Source organism: Carcharodon carcharias, chromosome 12, assembly GCF_017639515.1.
Source record: "Carcharodon carcharias isolate sCarCar2 chromosome 12, sCarCar2.pri, whole genome shotgun sequence".
Taxonomy (NCBI): domain Eukaryota; kingdom Metazoa; phylum Chordata; class Chondrichthyes; order Lamniformes; family Lamnidae; genus Carcharodon; species Carcharodon carcharias.
Genome location: NC_054478.1, coordinates 26,289,845 through 26,312,488, shown reverse-complemented (window position 1 = coordinate 26,312,488; position 22,644 = coordinate 26,289,845). Strand labels below are relative to the sequence as shown.

The following is a 22,644-nucleotide window of genomic DNA, read 5'->3' as shown; positions in this document are numbered from 1 at the left end:
CTGGATTGGGTGCACAGAGAGGGGAGAATTTCTGGCCCTACGAGCCCGAATTTTAAAGATAGCTGCCTGGATGTCAGATTTTCGGTCCGGCGGAGAGGGCTAGAATCGGAGTCGGTGGTGGGCCGTGGGTGGTGGGTAGCCTGGGAAGAAGCGAGGAGGCTGCCAGATGCAGAGGCAGGCTGGGAAAAAGGCCTGCCTTGTGGCTCTGGCACTGTGTCCAAAAATTAAAGATTAAAACAAATAGCATCCCTCACCCCTCACACCCCCTCATCCCCCAGACACCCCCCTTGCCTCATCCATGCCAACTCATGGGCCGCAACCATCCCCATGGTCTCTCATATCCCCATGCCACCCCATGCCTCCCACCCACCCCCATGGCCTCTCATACCCCATGCCACCTCATGCTCCACTTCCCACCCCCCCATGGTCCCTCACACACCTATGCCCCTCTATCCATGCCCCATGGCCCCTCTTAACCCCTATGCTAACCCATACCTCCCACTCATCCATGGCTCTTTAATAGCTCCTATGCCAACTTAGTGCCAAATCATGCTAACCCATGTCTAGCATCCACCACCCTTTGCACTTTACCTCCTCCATGCCAACTCACCTTGTGTCTGCTATGGGCAAATCTCAGGAGCTATGCTGACATAAGATAAAATAATCTCTTGATGATGTCATTATTTAAAAAAGATTTTAAAAAAACATTCAGATTGATTTTAAAAAACATTCAATCCATTGAAACTGCTTCAACTAATTTCTTATGAAAACAAACATTTCACTTAAGGACTTAATCACATGAAAATAAACATTTCTATTCCAAAACAACTTGAAGCAGCAAACTAAGCTCTCACTTACTAGGCACCATGCTGTGATAATGTTACTTTGTAAAACCATGCCATTGTAGCACAACTCCTATGATAGTGACCCTGAGGTGCATATCAACAGAAAGAATGAAATATCAAACACTTTTTTGATTTTTAAAAAAAAGCCCAGTAGGGTTAAATCCCCTGGCAGCTTTGACAGTTCCAATGAGTTTTGACTGTTCATTGACGGCTTGACAATTCTTTGACAGCTTTGACAGTTCATTGACAGCTTTGAAAGCTTTGACAGTTCTTTGACAGCATGACAGCTCTTTGAATGCTTTGACAGTTCCAATGAGTATACACACTTTCTCAATACAATCAAGTCTACTTTAGCAATCCCAAATGGTACCTTACCTCTCCCAAAGTGTAACTTACCTACCCCAAAAGGTGCCTTAGCTCTCCCAAAGCTGTCCCAGGACCATATCCAAAGGGTACCTTACTGCTTCAAAGGGTACCCTGGCTATCCAAATGAATCCACAATGTTCAGACAAACTCCTACCCGGTCTAATCTGCACATGTTGTTTTCACACTCTTGGCCTACAGAAATCCCACTTCACTGGAGGCAGCTGATGGTTTAAATGTCCAGCTGCCTCTGTAAACTGTGCTTGAGCGAACCCTGGCCTATCTCCATTCCTGCCCCATGACATTGGAAGTGCCATGGTCAAGGGGAGGATTTAAGATTTTCCTCCATTTCTGCTTTTTTAGCCATGATGGAAGTGGCAAAAAGCTGGGCCATTTTCTCTGGATTATTAGTCCAGTAACATAACCACTTCACTTTATCATCCTTTACAAGGGCAATGCAAGCTATTTCCTCAATGAACCTTAAGGTGCTTGATATACACAATGAAAAACATCCAACTGAGGATGAATCTTGGCTTTACAAATTTATTAGAATACAGGCATTGCTCATGTAATGTCATTGTTGCATTCTTGAAAAGTGAGATTTTAAGCTAAGCAACTTTAGGTGAATTAGATTTTCCCATAAGTATTAAGGTATAAACTGGGGATGGTTCTTTTGGACATTTCTCATCGGAAATAAAACGTAAGTTGCAATACCGTGATTCTTTTTGCCTTCACCTGATCGACAAGGGAGTCAAGGGTTATGGGGGGGTTGGACAGAAACGTTGTGAAGTTGAAGCCACAATCAGATCAGCCACTATCTTATCGAGTGGAGCAGCAGGCTCGAGGGGCCAAATGGCCTAGTCCCACTCATAAATCTTGTGTCCTTGTGTACTGTGCATTCCAAAATGAAAAAAATCTTTAAAAATGAAATAAAATTATAAATATTAAAGAATTACAAATAAATGTCAATATGTTAACACTCACCAATAATGTTTCTGGAGCTTGTTTGCTCAGCTGCCTGGTTACAGAGTCACTGGGCTCCACTTAGCAACAGAAGATGGCACAGCGCTGGAGTAGTTGAAGGAGTTCACAGTGGTGGTGGTGGATACCGGGAACATGGAACAGTGACACCATGGAAATCTGCCTCCCACCGATCCCGCTGGAGTAAGGCCGTCATTTAATTCCCAGACCTGTGATAGTGAAACAAGAAAGTGGATAACACTTTTAATCAGCTCTGCATTGTGCACTGTTTGCTCACTGAGCTTATTAGTCAAGGTAAACCTTCGGCTGGGATGTGCAGGCCACAGACCAGGAACCCTCCAGCAACTGACGTCATAGTGAATGTTGCAATATTAAGGGAGTATATATATAGTCGTTTGGTGGTATAAAACTTGAGTATTGCTGGAAAAAAAGATTGTTTTTGTCAAAACATTTTGTCTTGCACTCATCAGGACAATTCGCAAGAATACCAAATGTAAAGGGAACAACAATCTATACTGAATGAGAAGAGAGTGCTGATTGGTTGGCAAGTGGAATGTGATTTGTAGAGGCATTGCCACGGAGAATGCATCAATTGATGCTGACTGACAGTTAACTGCCAAGCATTGTTTGAAATTGAAACTAGCCAGCTTGACTCAGATTGGTCAATGCAATGCTTTGAGGAATTAAACAGCGAATGGCTGTCACTTATTTTGTTCAGCTGAAACAGGCGCAATGTGTGTAGATGTTCTTTCTCGGGTGCAGACTGCTAATTAATGTGCATTTTAGGGGCCGACCAGGCAAGTTGTACAAACCCCTTGCGAATGGTGGCCATGGCGCAGTCATGGGTGGAGGCTCGCAGCCCCTTGCAATGTCTTTATTAAAGTTTGGACCTGTATTCAGTATGGTTCAAGCTAACAGTGCAGCCCTGCAGTGCGGGTTAGGAGAATGCCTGCAACTGAGCTGAGAGCACACCATGCTGTTAAATGGCCAAAGCTGCCGCCAATCAGTCAAGTGGAGTGAGGCAAAGGTGGGTGGGGTTTTGGACAGCCAATGAGCGCCTTACACACTATGCCATCCAAGTGGTGGCCAGCACTCTCCTGCATGCGCGAAACAGCCTTTAGACTTAACCAAGAGAAGTTCTTAGTACACCAATGCTAACCCATGGATCTCCGTTTTTGATCCTGCAGGAGGAGAACATCAGGATCATGGATCCTGGTAATTTAACGGTACTCGTGGCTTATAGGGAGCAGGGAAGAAGAAGAAGAGATCAGGGGAGGCGCCTGGCTTGGCAAAGGGAGGAGCATATCCCTCAAGATAAAGAGACTGCAGGGTCTGCTGTGCACGTAGCTGAAGAGCGACAGTGAGCCGTTAGACCCAGAGTCTATAGATGGCGCTTGTCATTCCTGCAGATGACTGAGAACCAGTATCGACAAAGACTACACATGTCTAGGGAACTGGTCGGTCGCATATGCTACCTGCTGCTGGATTTGGTGCCACAGGGACATGGAGGGCATCCACTGCCAATGGCACTCAATTTTTACACCAGTGGCTTGGTCCAGGGCTCCATAGGTGACCTGTGTGGCATCTCGCAAGCTTCCACTCACAAGTGTATCCAGGAGGTCACGGATGCCATCTTCACAAAGGCACGGAACTTTGTGCATTTCGCTGGGGATCAGGAAAACCATGAAGCAAGACCACTGGGATTTGCGCAGAACGCTGGTTTTCCACAGCTGCAGGGTGCCATTGACTGCACTCAGGTGGCGCTTCGATTTCCGAGGCAACAAGCGGCCAACTATGTCAACTGCAGGGCTTCCAGGCTGGGGACAAGGGCTACCCACAGAGTAGGTATCCACCCGCCCATGCAGTGGCCTCACACTGCAGCAGATTGACAGCATAATGAGGCTCATGCCCCGACTCGTTCTTTGGCGGAGCAAATGATAGGCATCTTGAAAATGAAATGAGTCTGAGCACTGAGGATACGTGCACTGCCATCAGACACATGGGAGTCAAAGGCTCACAGATGCGAGTTGAGGATGTGAAGAGTGCCCTCATTTGACAGGTCTGCTGGTACACTGCCATACAGTTCCCAGAGGGTGTCACAGATCATTATCGTTTGCTGCGCACTCCACAACCTGGCGCTGCAGGTAGAAAGTTGGGGGGAGGGAGGGAAGGGTAAAACTCCAAGAAGTATGACTAATGGGAAACAAAGCAGCAGGTTAGCATGTGGGGGGTCGTGGATTCAACTTCATGGAAAATTATGAAAAAACTGAAAAGAAAGGAGAGCCCAGGAGAGGCTATTAAAGTCTCCAGAACACAAAATAGGACAGAGTGTTTGGAAAGGACTAGGAATCTAACTTCAAGCACGTCAAATAAAGGGACGACAATGAGAAAGAGGACAGGAAATACAGGACTGAAGGTGTTGTATCTGAATGCACGCAGTATACAAAATAAGGTAAATGAGCTTGTGGTGCAGATTGAAATTGGCAGGTATGATGTGGTGGGCATCACGGAGACATGGCTGCAAGGGGATCAGGACTGGGAGCTAAATATCCAAGGATATACATCCTATCGAAAATATATGCAGGTTGGCAGAGGGGGTGGAGTTGCTTTGTTAGTAAGAAATGAAATTAAGTCGATAGCAAGAAAGGACTTAGGGTCAGATGATATAGAATCTGTGTGGGTAGAGTTGAGGAACCGCAAAGGTAAAAAAACCATAATGGGAGTTATGTACAGGCCTCTGAACAGTAGTCAGGATGTGGGGCACAAGATACACCAGGAAATAGAAATGGCGTGTAAGAAAGGTATGGTTACAGTGATCATGGGGGATTTCAATATGCAGGTAGATTGGGAAAATCAGGTTGGTAGTGGATCCCAAGAAAAGGAATTTGTGGAATGTCTGCGAGATGGCTTTTTGGAGCAGCTTGTGGTGGAGCCCACTAGGGAACAGGCAATTCTAGATTTAGTGATGTGTAATGAGGCCGATTTGATAAGGGAGCTTAAGGTGAAGGAACCCTTAGGAGGAAGTGACCATAATATGATAGAATTTACTCTGCAATTTGAGAGGAAAAAGCTGGAATCAGATGTAATGGTATTACAGTTGAATAAAGGCAACTACAGAGGCATGAGGGAGGAGCTGGTCAGAATTGACTGGGAGATGAGCCTAGCAGGAAAGACAGTGGAACAGCAATGGTAGGAGTTTCTGGGAGTAATTTGGGAGACACAGCAAAAATTCATCCCTAGGAAGAAGCAGCATACTAAAGGGAGGACGAGGCAACCATGGCTGACAAGGGAAGTCAGGGACAGCATAAAAGCTAAAGAGAAAGCATACAATGTGGCAAAGAGCAGTGGGAAACCAGGGGATTGGGAAGCCTACAAAGACCAAGAGAGGACAACTAAAAAAGAAATAAGGAGGGAGAAGATTGAATATGAGGGTAAACTAGCCAGTAATATAAAAGGAGATTGCAAGAGTTTTTTTTAGATATATAAAGGGTAAGAGAGAGGCAAAAGTGGACATTGGGCTGCTGGAAAATGCCCCTGGAGAAGTAGTGAGGAACAAAGAAATGGCGGAGGAACTGAATAGGTACTTTGCGTCGGTCTTCCCGGTGGAAGACACGAGTAACATCCCCAAAGTTCAAGAGAGTCGGGTGGGGGGGGTCGGGGGGGGGGTGGCAGAGGTGAGTATGGTGGCCATTACCAAGGAGAAGGTGCTTGGAAAACTGAAAGTTCTGAAGGTGGATAAATCACCTGGGCCAGATGGATTACACCCCAGAGTTCTGAAGGAGATAGCTGAAGAGATAGTGGAGGCGTTAGTGCTGATCTTTCAGGAATCACTGGAGTCAGGGAGGGTCCCAGAGGACTGAAAAATGACTAATTTAACCCCCCTGTTTAAGAAGGGAGTGAGGCAAAAGACAGGAAATTACAGGCTGATTAGCCTGGTTGGTAAGATTTTAGAATCCATTATTAAGGATGAGATTTCAGAATACTTGGAAGTGCATGATAAAATAGAGCAAAGTCAGCATGGTTTCATGAAGGGGAGGTCATGCCTGACAAATCTGTTAGAATTCTTTGAGGAGCTAACAAGTAGGTTAGACAAAGGAGAGCCAATGGATGTTATCTACTTGGACTTCCAGAAGGCCTTTGACAAGGTGCCGCACAGGAGGCTGCTCAGTAAGATAAGAGCCCATGGTGTTAGAGGCAAGGTACTAGCATGGATAGAAGATTGGCTGTCTGGCAGGAGGCAGAGAGTGGGGATAAGGGGGTCCTTCTCAGGATGGCGGCCAATGACTAGTGGAGTTCCGCAGGGGTCAGTGTTGGGACCACAACTTTTCACTTTATGCATTAATGATCTAGATGAAGGAACTGAGGGCATCCCGACTAAGTTTGCAGATGATACAAAGATAGGTGGAGGGACAGGTAGTATTGAGGGGGCGGGGAGGCTGCAGAAGGATTTGGACAGGTTAGGGGAATGGGCAAAGAAGTGGCAGATGGAATACAACATGGGGAAGTGAAGGTCATGCACTTTGGTAGGAAGAATAGAGGCATAGACTATTTTCTAAATTGGGAGAGAATTCAGAAATCTGGAGTGCAATGGGACTTGGGAGTCCTAGTCCAGGATTCTCTTAAGGTTAACTTGCAGGTTGAGTCAGTAGTTAGGAAGGCAAATGTAATGTTGGCATTTATTTCGAGAGGACTAGAATATAAAAGCAGGGATGTGCTGCTGAGGCTTTATAAGGCTCTGGTCAGACCACATTTAGAATATTGTGAGCAATTTTGGGCCCCGTATCTCAGGAAGGATGTGCTGGCCTTGGAGAGAGTCCAGAGGAGGTTCACTAGAATGATCCCAGGAATGAAAGGCTTAACATATAAGGAACGTTTGAGGACTCTGGGTCTATACTCGATGGAGTTTAGAAGGATGAGGGGGGATCAGATTGAAACTTACGCAATACTGAAAGGCCTGGATAGAGTGGACGTGGGGAAGATGTTTCCATTAGTAGGAGAGATTAGGACCTGAGGGCATAGCCTCAGAGTAAAGGGAAAACCTTTTAGAACAGAGATGAGGAGAAACTTCTTTAACCAGAGAGTGGTGAATCTATGGATTTCATTGCCACAGAAGGCTGTGGAGGCCAGGTCATTGAGTCTATTTAAGACCGAGATAGATAGGTTCTTGATTGGTAAGGGGATCAAAGGTTATAGGGAGAAGGCGGGAGAATGTGGTTGAAAAACTTATCAGCCATGATTGAATGGCGGAGCAGACTCGATGGGCCGAATGCCCTAATTTCTGCTCCTATGTTTTATGGTCTTATGGTCTTATGCAATGGGGGGAGGACCTGGCTGAGGAGGACATTGAGGAACTGCATTTATCCTCCGATGAAGAGGATGTCAAAAGGGATGATGATGATGAGGTCCTCGAAGGCGAAGATCTGAGGAGTGTCCTCACTGCATAATGTCATAATCCTCCTTGAACCTTGCGGCTAGGAGGGCCCTCCGAGCGCGCCTGCCTCATCTGGCCACTGAGATGGCCTGTCTGGCTGAGGGCAGCTCGCTTGCGCTCTGTGATCAGGGTCATATCATGGAGGCGCAGCCTTGAAACTTTAAATGCACCTGATACTTTGTCAGCCTTCATCACCTTCAGCAGCACAATGTCACCAGTCACAGATGCTGAAGGGATGGGGGCCAGCCCCACCTCAAAGGTGCTGAGAGCACACAGGGAGAATGACGGAACTCTGTGACGCCTGCCCACGACATCTGGGCAGCAATGACCAGCACCATCGAGGTGCAGGCACCATAATGTGGCCAGTGAGTGTGAAGTTGGGCCATCACTTTGCTCTGAATATTACACACTGCACGGGGGAGAGGCCCTGGACTGAGATACCTGCCTTTATCTTGTGCAGGAACCAAGATTTCACATCTGAGTGACATGAACACTGCTCATCATAACAAGGAGGTGTAGGCAAGGAGACATTCTAGGGAGTTTATTTACAATAGTGAGCATTATGTACAATTGAATAACACCTGTGTCTAGGCTGTGCAATTACATCTTCTTAACCTTCCTAACCCTGCCGCAATGGCTTGGTGCTCCCCCCGACATCCACAGAGGTGGAGGTGGCCTGCAGACTGTTGTGCCCTGTCATGGCACAACGTGGCAGGAGTCTTCTGCAGGGCTAAGACTGGAGGGTCTCGGCCTGATTACGGAGTCTTGCTCTGTGGCACTGGCACCCTCCTTGGCCTGAGGAGCTGAAGCTGCTGGGGGTCACAGGAAGAGGGGATTTGGATGGGCTGGGCACTCCTAGAGTCACCTGGTTGGATGGCCCCGGGGTGTGCATCTGCTGATCCTCCTCCCTATGGGTGCCCTGACGGCCCTGGCCGACACCTTGTGGAGAAGGGGAAGCTGGTCTGAAATAGAGCTGCCCCGAACCCCTCTTGTGTTAATACTGTTGGAGGCTAACTATGGCGTCAGTACTGGATCAATTCCTGGACCAAGGTCTCCATGGCGGCCGTCGGCATACCAGTATTGACCTCGGTGCATTGGCATGCCAGCGCTATAACCTCTGGCTGAAGGCAGATGGACTCCTCCATCGTGCCTTGCAATCTGAGGAGTGCAGTGGACATTCCTTCCAGATGTTCCTGAGCTTTCCTTCATAGCTCCAGTCCACCTGACTCAGACTCAGCAGATTTCTGGCCTCCAGCAGTCCTCTCAGTGCCGGCAACTTGAGAAGTCCCTGCCTCTGCCTGCTGTGGATCAGACAGTGCAATGTTCTCTCCAAGCTGTGACTCCAAAGCCGCTCTAGAACTAGGTCCCACCGAGTTGTGTGTCTCTGCACTGGTGGGAGGGTGAGGGTGAGCACTGTGATGGATCTTTACTTAAGGTGTCATCAGATTCTTCTTCTGAGGTGTCTTCAGGGCTTGAGTCGAGCACCTGGTTCGTGGATCCCTTGGCTGCTTCCCAGATGTGCCTCCGAAAACAAGGAGAGATGATTAGTGCATGACGGGGACTGCAGAACAGGAGAATTGGCTTACAGCATGGTTGTCTGATGGGTGTTGCACCTGCTGGATCCTCATTTGGTTGTACACCGCCAACCGCACTGTTGGCACGGAATCGGTCCAGGTCATCACCGGCCAGGGGTATACTCTATTTTCAAAGTCTGTGAGGACGTTGATGTCAGGCGTTCCTCCACCAGGCTGCAACCTCTCCCTTTTGTTGTGTGCCAGCCTGTCCTGCATGAAGTCAGATGGAAAGAGTGTAAGCAGGACACCTGCCAGGCCAGATGTGAAGGATGTGTGGCATGGTGAGTGGTGCCATGGACGGGATGGGGACACGATCCACAGAGCAGCTGAAGGTGTGTGTGAGAGAGTGAATGGTGATGTCCCTTGAACTGGCAGTGAGTGAGATGCTTGTGGATGTGTGATGGGTTTGTGAGTGTGTGAGTCGAGAATGATGAGAAGAGTGACTTACCCTGGCAGAGCAGAGGACATTATTCACCCTCTTTCAGCACTGGGTGGCTGGCCACTTTTGCCGGGCATTGGCCCTGACCACCGCTGCCCCCGCCCCCCCTTGCTGGATTGGTGACCTTGCTTGCTGTCTTCGCCCAGAGTGGGGATAGAGGACTTCACAGCATGGTCTCCACTGCGCCCAGTCGGCACCTGAGGGAGGCGCTGCTAAATTTGGGGGCAGCATGTTTCCTCCCTTTGGCAGCCATGACTTTGCAGCAGCTTCCGTCCAATCCCTTAGAGAGCGTTAGCCTTGTGCAGGGGCGCCCTTTAAAGATGGCGCCCGGATTATTGAAGGCCTGTGGTCATGGTGGGGCGGGTGAATCAGGGGTTGCCTCACCAGCACTCCACCATGTTTCCTGGAATGTGCCAGGAATGGCATGATCTGGCACGAAAACTCGCCATTGCAGCTGGTGGGTAAAACGTCCCTTTCCTGTCCACTACCGCACTTTGTGCAAACCTGGGATATTTCTGCCTTTAGATTCTGCAACTGAGAGTGAATTCCCATTCCTATTTTTGGTTAAGGAAGTAATGGTAGAGAGATATAGGTACAGTAATGATCTTCTGTCTCCAGAAGCACACTGTTTATAATGTGCCTGAGGAGATTTAATCCTGTAGCTGCTGATGATATTCAATAGCATGTCACATTATCTTTTATAATAGGCACAATTTATATGGTAACTTTTTTAAATGAAACTGGGAAGGTTGAAGGTCAGAGCACCCAAACAAACAACAGTACATCAGAATGTTCAGTGAAGTGAAAACTTATTTCATGATATTTTCATTCACTGCAACATCCTTGCGTTCTGAATTACATTTTACAGTTACATTTTATAGTTCAAGGTTCTTCCTGTGGGGAACCTTTGTGCTAAGCTATTTTCATTTATTATAAACTGACTCAATGGCTTGAGAATCTTTCTTTCAGTGCATTTTATAAGAACATTATTGCCTTTGTAATGCCACAGGCACTGGATTGGCACTTCCTTTAAGTGGACTTCAATTTTGCTTTAACGTGTTGTGTCTTCATTGCCACCAACTAGTAGATAGAAGCAGAGCCACTGGGTTATTGGCAGTGAGCGGAGAACCAAATAGAGTCAGCAGTGCAACCTTGATATCAGGCAGCCCTTCTTCAAAGCAAGCACTGGTGTCAACCAGTGACTGCAGGAGCCACTATTCCCATCTATATATTACAAAGATTTTGAAGCAAAGCTTTCTGTAGCATTAAAAGGCAGGTATGTTTTGTAATAATTGGCATGCTTTAACATCAAAGATCCACAGCACTACAATGAAACCCAAGTGGTGGGTACAGAGGAGAAATGAATACAGCCTCATCTCCAAACTTGCAAAGTCTTTAAAGAATGTAGTTTTGAATAGGTAGCTGCTTGGACCTGGAGCATTACTTTCCACGGAACGTGTCAATAAATTGAATTTTGGCAGATGGGGAAGTCGAGCGGATGCTTTGAGATTTCTGAATGGTGTTATTCAATGTTGAGACACCCTGATTAAGACAGGGCAGCTGAGCAATTATGGGCACAATTTTCAATGGGGTGGGGAGAACATGGGAAGCGTCCAGCTGAAGAGCCCAGTAAAGCTGAGAACACAATAAATAGGAGCAGTAGTAGACTAAATGGCCCATCATGGCTGATCTTGGGTTTCAACTCCATTTTCCTGCCCAATCCCCATATCCCATGATTCCCTGAGACCAAAAATCCCCAGCCTTGAATGTATGGAGTATCCACAACCCTTTGGGGTAGAGGATTCCAAAGATTCACAACCTTTGATTGAAGTAATTTCTCTTCATCTCAGTCCTAAATGATCAGCCCCTTATCCTGAAACCGTTCCTTTGTGCTTTGGATCCCCTGACAAGTGGAAAGTGTCTCTCATCACCCACCCTGTAAAGCCCCATTCAGAATCTTGTATGTTTCGATGAGATCACCTCTCATTCTTCCAAACTCCAGAACATAGGGACATGGGGGAATTCCATGACCACTTCTCCACTCAAGCCTTCAACTGATTAAGTAGATCAAGTCTTGATGGTATGGTTCCTCTGGTGGGGAAGGGAATAACTAGAGGCCATCAATATAAGATAGTTATCAAGGGTCAATTATCAATAGGGAATGATGAAAATGTGGAACTCGCTACACATGGATTGTTGTAAAAACCTATCTAGTTCATTAATGTCCCTTAGGGAAGGAAATCTGCAGTCCCTGCCTTGTCTGGCCTACATGTGACTCCAGATCTGCAGCAATGTGGTTGTCTCTTAACTGCCATCAGTTCACTCAGGAACAGGCAACAAATGCTGACCTTGCCAGTGATGCCCACATCCATTGAAAGAATAAAGAAAAAAATGATGAGTGGTTGCAGTGAATGGCATAGATGCATTTAAGGGCAAGCTTGACAAGCACTTGAGGGAGAAGGGAATAGAGGGTTAAGATCATAGGTTTGGTTGCGAAAAGGTGGGACGAGGCTGGAGCGGAGCACAAACACCAGCACTGACCAGTTGGGCCAGATGGTCTGTTTCTGTGCTTTATATCCTATGTAACCCTTGGACCTCATCGCACTTGATCTACGTGTTTAAAGTGCACCCTACTGACATCCTGTGGGAGCCGGCTCAAAAGAGCAGACTATAACATCGGGACATGGTGGGAAGGTCGTGGGATCGGAAGGGGTGAGTTGCTCACCTTATTTTAGCTGCTGGCATCCAGTGTTCGCCAAGCAAGGACAGTTAAAAGTGGGGCCATGGCAACAGCAGCGGTACAGTGCTGGAAAAGAGATCCCAGAAAAAAGTGCGACTATTATGATACTTCTGGCTTTCGTTAGAATCTGGAGTCCCTTGCAGCTTTCTCTCTGTAATTTTCATTAAGTCATACCGTGGCATCCTATTTTGAAAATGTTACTGTGGCATCTAATAAAAAAGGATAGCTTTTGATCAGAGCATCAGAAGGGTCCTGGGCAGAACTTCACAGATATGTTGATGTGCGAACTTCATTTTATTTTTGCTGCCTTATCTAATGTGACTTCATGGAGTGGATTTGACATTTCTTGGCTCAGTTCCAGAACGTGTCAGAAGTCTAGCGTTAATTTTGAATGCACTATCAGCATTCAGCTTCACGGTGATAGAGAATAGCTTTCAATTTATGCCGTGTGGAAATAAAAGAAATTACATAGAGATATGCAACAGGCCCTTTTTGAAGATAGGGATAAAAGCCTACGGGGTGCACTTTCCTTCCAAGTTACAGCCGAAATGCTTAAGTGCAAGGACATATATGTTAGTTTAAAAAAGAACTTGAATTTTTTTCACAATGTCACCTTTAGGAAAGGAGGCAACTTTGGTACAATCACACTAGAGTCTTCCGTGCTTTCTGTATTACCATTGCTTTTACACATTAGTTAACTTTGGACTAATTGCTGAGGGCTGGAGGAAGCATCTTCCCTTAAATGACATCACCATAGCAACAGAGAATAAAAGAAATCCTTAAATGATCTCCAATAAAGAAATCAAAGAGTATGTTTCTTATATTGACATTGTCCCATTTGGGTTCTGCTTGAGTTGCTCAGTTTCATATTTCATTGTAGCCTTGATGTAAACGTGGGCACAAGTTCTGAACTCCAGAGAGGAGGTGAGAGTGACGGCCCTTCACGTCAAAGCGGTGTTTCACAAAGGGTGACAGCTAAGGAACCAGATAAAAACTGAAGTTTGCGGGGATTAGCTGGGGGCCGGTGGGGGTTGGGGTGGAGTGGGGAGAGGTTGGATGGCTGGGGTCCTAGGCGGTACAAAAGGAAATGGATGTGATTGCTAGAGTCCCAGAAACAGGCTATCACTGCAGGTCTTCCTCAGGGATGCATTTCTGGAACTCCCTACTTAACACCACGTTGAGAGCACCTCCACCCACATGGGCTTACAAGGGCTCAAGAAGGCGACCCGCCTTCTCGAGGTGAACTAGATGTGAGCAATAAATACCAGCCTTGCCTGGGAGCCCAAAATCCTGTGAATGAGCTTGAACAAAAAGTACTCTCTGTAAAGTGCACTTTTCCTTTAAATGTTTCAGCCTGCAACAAGCCCAGTCAGCTGAAAAGTGCTTTATCCTCAAAATATATCAGTCAGGGAACCTCCCCTGTGTATTGCATGCAACATGTAAACCTGTAAATGAACAAATGATTTGCTTTTTGCTCATTGGATTCACAATGGAATCAATGCTGAAGAATTGCCATTTTCACGTAAATTTATACTGTTGCTTACAAAAAAGGACTGCTAAAGCAAATAAGCCCTTCCAATCATTGGAATAAGCAGCGAGCTTAGCAAAGTTTACTTCAGTGCAGTTTAAAGTACAAATACATAACATATACACTCATGTCAAAGTCAATCTCATGGACCAGGATTTTGTCTTCGTCGGGTGGGCTCAGCAGGGGTGGGCGGGAGCGGCCAGGAAGCTGACCGCCGCCTGCGCTCGGGCCGCGACCGAGATTTCACGCTGGCGGGCCATATAAGCCTCACCGAGCATGAAACGCTCGCTGCAACACTCAGTGCTGTCTGTGTGAGGGGGAGGGGGTTAGGAGGGCGAGTGTGGAAGTTTGCACATGCACATACTTGCGCACAGGAAAATCTCCCTGAGGCGCAGAGCTGCCTCAGAGAGATGAAGATTTTCGAAAATAAAAAGGGAAAGATTTTAAAAATGTTAAAAGCGTGTCCCCCCCCCTATGTTTCCATGGTTTTTATTTGCTGTTGGAAACCTCATCCCGCCTGTGGATGAGGTTTCCTAAAAATTCCAAAGGCCGCTTGGCCTTTTTGCCTGTTTGCCAACTGTGGGGTTAGATGGGCAGCGAAAAATTGAAGTTAATTATTACTTTAATGGCCCAATAGGCTTCATTCCACCTAATGCTACTTTGATTTTAGATTTTTGAGGCTCGAGTGAAATCATTATTCGGTTTATCTCCTGCTTTTGACACACAATCATGAGCAAGCTTGAAGATTGTGCATTGAATATGCAGGACTAGGCTATAATCACATTACATTTACCTTCTTCATCCACAACCTGCTGTATGTCAGCAACAAATCTGCTTCTCTCATGTTCCAACGTTTCAAATCCAGTATGACTCTCCTCCAGAACCGTGTCAGCTTTGCCTCAGTTGTAGCACTTTTGCCTCTTGAGTCAGAAGGTTATGAGATCAAGAGACTTGAGCATGTGATGTGGGCTGAGAATTCAGTGCAATGTCAAGGGAATGCTGCACTGCTGTCTTCTGGGTGAGATGTTAAACTGAGGTCCTGTCGTTCTCTCAGGCGGATATAGAAGATTCCACAACACTATTTGAAGAAGAGTAGGGGAGTTCTCCCCCGTGTGCTGGTCAATATTTACCCTTCCAGCAACATCAATAAAACAGAATATCTGGTCATTTATCTTCATATTTTTTGTGGAGCCATGGTCTGCACAAATGTTCATACTAATGCGACAGTGACTACACTTCAAAAGTACTTCAAAGTGAAACACTTTGGAATGCCCTAAGGGCAAGAAGGGCACTATATAAATACAAATGAAAAGAACAAAATACAGTGGATGCTGGAAATCTGAAATAAAAGCAGAAACTGCTGGAAACACTGTTTGGCAGCGTTTGTAGAGAGAGAAAAACAGTGATAACATTTCTGGTTGATGACCTGCTAAATGCCGATGAAACTCTGATGAAGTTCATTCTCTTCTACAAATTTCATTCTCTTTTACTAACCAGCACAACTCATAATCAGAGCAGGGTTCAAACCTGAGCACTTGCTGTGGTCACTGTGTTTCAGAGCCACTTTGCTTATTGCGATTACCTTCTGGACCACGAGGGGAGCTGTTTCCTCTGTCCAGCCACTGGTGAGAACACCTTGGGTACATTTTATGGGATGACAGGGGTTTCGGCTGCTGGGCTGGAGAACTAGCGAGAGGCCTGAGTTACCTCCTGTGGGGAAGGCCCGCTGAAATTACGATCCAATCAGGCAATTAACAGGCAATCGGCGGGCTTTCCATGGGATCAGTGGTGGGAAGTTCTGCCCACTGAGAGCTTCCAGCCAATCAGAGGCTGGCAGCTCCTTTGTTCAGCAGCCACACTGGGGAGATGGTGGCTGTTGCAGGAAATACAACCGCCAAAGTGACCCAGGATCACGGAGTGACCCAGGCTAGAGGTAAGTGATGGCAGGAGGGGTTTCATGGGGTGGGGTGGGGTGGAGGGGGGTGGTGGGGGGGCGGTGTGGGGGAGGTGGGGTGCAGGGTGTTTGGCAGCAAGGTTAAGGGGGTGCCTCTCAGCAGCGCCTCCCCCTTCCCCAAAGCTGGCTCCCTCTACCAGGCACTGAGTGCCTTTGGATGAGGAAGCCCCCTCGAGAGACCACACTTGTTGTGCTCCCCACATGGTGACAAGCATTAATTGCCCACTTGACAGCCTCAGTTGGTGGTGGCACAGGAAGGCTGTCCTTCCCACCACGGATTGACCTGGGTGGAGGCGGTAAGGTGGTGGGATCCCCACCTGCCACCCTCTTGTCTGATTAAATGCCACCGCCCCCCCCCGCCCCCCCCGTCACCTAACACATCATGGGGGGAGGAATAAAATACAACTCCTCATCCTTTGTTTCCTTAATGAGATGGAGTCAGTTTCTTAGACATTTTTCATTTTATTTCTCTCATTTTGTTTTTATAGCCTTGTATGAAAAGTCTTGTGAAGCGTACAGGCACAAAGGGCAGATGTCAGACTTCTTCTCTATTGATCCGGATGGCAGTGGCTCACTGAAACCTCTTCTTGTGTACTGTAACATGACAGGTGAGCTGGCACTTTTTACTTGCAATCAGACCAAAGCATATTTATAGTAACAAGGTTTATAATGCTGATAAATGTTGATCCTTTGACTGAATCATATGCAAATGCAAAATTCCAAAAAAACAGCATCACTGCAGTTACAAATGGTTATGATTTTTAAAAATTCATTCACGGGTTGTTGGGCATCGTTGGATAGGCCAGCATTTATTGCCCATCCCTAATTGCCCTTGAGAAGGTGGTGGTGAGCTGCCTTTTTGACCAGCTGCAGTCAATGTGGTGTAGGTACATCCACAGTGCTATTAGGGAGGGAGCTCCAGGACTTTGACCCAGTAACAGTAACAGTGAATGATCTATGAACCAATTTGTTGTGTGCCTGTGAAAGTTGTGTGTAATGATAATGTATGCCACATTTTAATCTGAGCATTGAATGAGCTATATCATGTGCCTAACATGCACTTTCTGTTTGTCATGCTTATGTCCTGTGTCATAATTTTGGGTATGAAGGGATATAGGGATAGTGTGCGAAGGTGGAGCCCTTGCCACCCCTTGCCTTTTGGAACCAAGTTTTAGACACCCCTTGCCTCCAGCCAGTGTGCAACATCTCCCTGTCCTTTCTTTACTCTAGCAACCTGCACACATAAGAGTCTCCCTTACCCCTACACGATCAGCACTGTGTTTCAGCTGTCCTTCAAAGACCCCCAACCCCAATCCATCAGTTTATACTCATTAATTTCCAATTCCTTTTACTGTGTATGGCCCAGGACATAAGAATTTAAAAATAGTGGCAGGAGTAGAAATAGACCTTAAGGCACTTCAAGCCTGCTCCACCATTCAATATGATCACGACTGGTTTTGTCTTTTGTCTCAACTCCACTTCCCCACTCACTCCCCATGTGGGTAAAGAATGACCACCTTTGAACACATAGAGGCAAGAACTGGTGAAATGTAAAATAGAAAGCTCGGAAGAGTGGGGAAGGTGGCAGTAGGATGTTAGCATTGGAGAGTAAGGTAAAGTAGGGAAGCGATGATAGGAAACGGCTGGGAAAGGAGAGGGTGGAACAGCAAAAGTGACATTGGAAATGAATGAGATGGTTGTGGGAAGAGGAGGAATCAGTGCAACAAAGCATGGGGAAAGGGATGGATGGGGAGGGCGGGGGATTGGACTAAGGCTGCAAAGAAGAAAGCCAGGCAAGGCATTGGAGTGGGGCAATAAAGAACGTGCAACTTAGCCAGGGCAAAGATTGTTTTTCACTCAAACCATCAAGAAATAATGCTGAATTATGATCCCCATCCCTCTTCATGCATCTGCCATTACCAGCATTGTTCTATCTCACTTCCCAGAGACAACTGCTTGCCCAACTGTTAAGCGCTTGGCATCAGTGAATGGCACAGGAGAACTTTAGTGAGAGTGCAAGAACGGCATGGAGACTATTGCATGTCGCAGGGGGAGGAAGGGAATATACACTGGTTCTCTGGAGACCAACTGTGAGCAACACAACTGGGGATCTAGAAATAAACAATGGGTTCCATAAGACCATAAGATATAGGAGCAGAAGTAGGCCATTTGGCCCATCGAGTCTGCTCCGTCATTCAATAAGATCATGACTAATCTGATAATCCTCAACTCCACTTTCCTGCCTTTTCCCCACAATCCTTGTCTCCCTTACTGATTAAAAATCTGTCTGTCTCAGCCTTGCATATACTTAACGATCCTGCCTCTTCAGCCGTCTGCGATAAAGAATTCCACAGGTTCACTACTCTCTGACAGAAGAAATTCCTCCTCATCTCTGTTTTAAATAGGCAACCCCTTATTCTGAGATTATGCCCTTTGGCCCTAGACTCTCCCACAAGGGAAAACAACCTCTCAGCATCTACCCTGTCAAACCCCCTAAGAATCTTATATGTTCCAATATGGTCGCCTCCCATTTTTCTAAACTCCAATCAGTGCAGGCCCAACCTACTCAACCTCTCCTCATAAGAAAATCCCTCCACACCAGGGATCAACTTAGTAAACCTTCTCTGGGCTGCCTCCTATGCCAGTATATATTTTCTTAGATACAGGGACCAAAACTGTTCACAGTATTCTAGGTGTGGTCTAACTAGTGCCTTGTATAGTTTTAGCAAGCCTTCCCTATTTTTATACACCATCCCCTTTGAAATAAAGGCCAACATTCCATTTGCCTTTACTATTACCTGCTGAACTTGTATGCTAGTTTATTTGTGATTCATGCATGAGGACCCCCAAATCCCTCTGTGCTGCCACTTTCTGCAGTCTTTCTCCATTTAGATAATATTCAGCTCCTCTATTCTTCCTGCCAAAGTGCACAACTTCACACTTTCCCACATTATATTCCCTCTGCCAAGTTTTTGCCCATTTATTTAACCTGTCCATATCCCTCTGTAGGCTCTTTGTGTCTCCCTCACCGCTTGCCCTCCCACCTATTTTCATGTCATCTGCAAACTTGGTGATAGTACATTCACTTCCCTCATCCAAGTCACTAATATATATTGTAAATAATTGTGGCCCCACCACTGATCCCTGCGGCACTTCGCTAGTTACAGGCTGTCATCCTGAAAACGTCCCCCTTATCCCAACTCTCTGTCTTCTATTAGTTTGGCCGTACGATTGTTGCCCTTATGCCCACTGCACAGTTTGCAATAATGAGTTGGAGCCATTTCATAATGGGTAATTCACTCCTTTGGCCAGCTTGAGTCCGCACACTGAATATCAGCTGGCATTTTGATCATGGAGTAATGAAGCGGGCAGGCAAATGGAGTTGAAACCCAAGATCAACCAGGAGTGTATTGAATGCTCAATGCGTTATATGGTCCATTCTTGCTCCTTTTTCTTGTGTTCCTCTCCAAATCCATCATTCTTAGTTCCAGAATAACAAAAATATTCTGCTTCGGAATGAACCTGTGCCTTTAAGGGCTTGACGTGATATTCCTCTGATAACTTTCCCTCATAAGCTTTACTGTTGATATCCTCCATGCCAAGATTTGATGAGAATGCTCCAGATCAGGAGCTATTTTAGCATTAGCAGCTCCAAGAGAAAAATCAGAAATGAGCCATCAAAGAAATGGCATCAAAACAAAATGTTCATTAAAGGCAAGTCAAAGGGAAGCATTTATTCAACTGCAGCGCTGGCTCAATTAATCAAACCAAGATATATTTCCTCACTCTGGCGATAGCACAATAATGTTAAAAAGAAAAGTTCTACAGACTAATAGATAAAAAATATACTATTTAATTTAGTTCTTCAAACAACAAGGCAACATTACACATCCACATGATGTCAGCAATGTAATCTTTCCCTCAATTTTCTGTGACCTATTGTTATTTTAAGGCTGTTTTGTGACTGCACAGAAAGGACTGAACAGACATAGCAATAGAGAATTAATCTAATATCTGAATGCTTTATATTGTCTCATTGCACGTGAAAAGCAGCAAGCGTGACAGGCAATGTCAGTGTGACATCATATGATCTGAGTCGAGATGGTTCTGCAATCTTAATCCTCATGGGGATGAAAATGAAAAGATCCCATTTGTACCTTTTACACTCGTCAAAGTGAAGGGTGACAATTTTTAAAAGATTTGTTCATGAGATGTGGGCGTCGCTGGCCAGGCCAGCATTTATTGCCCATCCCTAATTGCCCTTATTCAGAAGGCATTTTTTAAGAGTCAACCACATTGCTGTGGGCCTGGAGTCACATGTAGGCCAGACCAGGTAAGGACATTAGATTTCCTTCCCTAAAGGACATTGGTGACCCAGGTGGGTTTTTACAACAACCAACAATGGTTTCATGGTCATCATTAGACATCTAATTCCAGATTTTGTTTTCATGAGAGAATGACATCTGTCTTTCTGCTTTTGGCAGCTAGGGTAAACATTGTTTACGGCCACCTAAAGTTGGGTTAATTAAAATTATCTTTTTGGCCTTTGCTGCAAGGAAAATGAAGTATACAAATAGAGAAGCCTGTGTACAGCTGTACAGGGCATTGGTGAGACTACACCTGCAGTACTCTGGACAGTTTTGGTCTCCTTATTTAAGGAAGGATATACTTACATTTGAAAGCAGTTCAGAAAAGGTTCTCTAGGTCAAATCCTGAGGCAATGTGGTTGTCTCATAAGGAAAGATTGAGCAGGTTGAATCTGTATTCATTGGAGTTTCGAAGAATAAGAAGTGATCTTATTGAAACATGTAAGATTCTGAGGGGGCTTGAAAGGGTAGATGCTGAGAGTATGTTTCACCTCGTGGGAGAATCTTGAACTAAGGTGAACAGTTTCAAAATAAAGGGTCTCCCATTTAAGAAGGAGATGAGAAGGAATTTCTTCTCTCGGAGGGTTGTTAATCTTCAGAATCCTCTTCCACAGACCCCAGATGATTGAATATATTAAAGAGCGAGTTAGGCAGATTCTTGAGCAACAGGGAAGTCAAAGATTCTTTCTACTTATTCTTTCAAGAGATGTGGGTGTCACTGTCTGGGCCAACATTTATTACCCATCCCTAATTGCCTTTGAGAAGGTGGTGGTGAACTACTGCAGTCCATGTGGGGTAAGTACAAACACAGTGCTGTTAGGGAGTTCCAGGATTTTGACCCATTGACAGTGAAGGAACAGCATTATTGTTCCAAGTCTGGATGGTGTGTGTCTTGGACAGGAACTTGCAGGTGGTGGTGTTCGCTTGCATCTGCTGCCCTTCTCCTTTGAGGTGGTAGAGGTGCTGTTGAAGGAGCCTTGGTGAGTTGCTAAAGTGCAGCTTGTAGATGGTGCACACTGCTGCCACTGTGCATCAGTGGTGGAGGGAGTGAATGTTTAAGGTGGTGGATGGGGTGCCAATCAATCAGACTGCTTTGTCCTGGATGGTGTCAAGCTTCTTGAGTGTTGTTGGAGCTTCATTCATCCAGGAAAGTGGAGAGGATTCCATCACATCCCTGACATGTGTCTTGCAGATGGAGAGGCTTTGGGAAGTCAGGAGGTGAGTTACTCTCTGCAAAATTCCCAGCCTCTGACCTGATTTTGTAACCACAGCATTTGTATGGCTAGCTCGGTTCAATTTTTAGTCAATAGTAAATCCAAGGATATTGATAATGCAGGATTGATTGATGGTAATGCCATTGAATGTCAAGGGATTATGGTTAGATTCTCTCTTGTTGGAGATGGTCATTGCCTGGCATTTGTGTGGTGCGAATGTTACCTGTAACTTATCAACTCAATCCTGGATATTGTCCAGGTCTTCCTGCATTTGGACATGGACTGCGTCAGTATCTGAGGAGTTGTGAATGGTGCTGAACATTGTGCAATCATCAGTGAGCATCCCCACTTCTGACCTTATGCTGAAGGAAAGGTCATTGATGAAGCAGGTGAGGATGGTTGGGCCGAGGACACTACCTTGAGGAACTCCTGCAGTGATGTCCTGGAACTGAGATGACTGACTTCCAACAACCACAACCATCTTCCTTTGTGCTAGACATGACTCCAGCCAACGGAGAGTTATCCCCCTGATTCCCATTGACTCCAGTTTTGCTAGGGCTCCTTGATGTCATACACAGTCAAATGCAGCCTTGATGTCAAGGGCATTCACTCTCATCTCACCTCTCGAGTTTAGGTCTTTTGTCCATGTTGGGACTAAGACTGTAATGAGGTCAGAAGCTGAGTGGCCTTGACGGATCCCCAATTGAGCGTCAGAGAGCAGGTGATTGCTGACTAAGTGCCGCTTGACAGCACTGTTGAAGGCACTTGCCAGTACTTTGCTGGTGATCCAGAGTAGACTGATGGGGCGTTAGGTAGCCAGTTTGGTTTTGTCCTGCTTTTTGTGGATGGGATATAGCTGGGCAATTTCCACATTGCTGATTGGGTGCCAGTGTTGTAGCTGCACAGTAACAACTTGGCTAGGGATGCAGCTCATTCTGGAGCACAAGTTTGGACTGCTGTTGCCAGAATATTGGCGGAGCCCATAGCCTTTGCAGTATCCAGTGCCTTTGGCCATTTCTTGATATCATTTGGAGTGAATCGAATTGGCTGAAGACGGGCATCTGCGGTGCTGGGGACCTTAGGAGGAGGCCAAGATGGATCATCCACTCGGCACTCGTGGCTGAAGATTGTAGCAAATGCTTCAGCCTTATCTTTTGCACTGATCTGCTGAGCTCCTCCATCATTGAGGATGGTGATATTTGTGGAGC

General features: G+C 46.0%; 1 protein-coding gene across 1 annotated transcript in view; it reads left to right on the top strand.

Annotated features, from left to right (window-relative positions):
- The window catches only part of LOC121284659 (contactin-associated protein-like 5), a 1,009,875-nt gene that overhangs the window by 552,984 nt on the left and 434,247 nt on the right, over positions 1 to 22,644 (top strand). Inside the window, exon 12 of the mRNA XM_041200217.1 lies at positions 16,344 to 16,463. Coding sequence (XP_041056151.1) covers positions 16,344 to 16,463 — 120 coding nt within the window. The remainder of the gene's footprint in view (positions 1 to 16,343; positions 16,464 to 22,644) is intronic.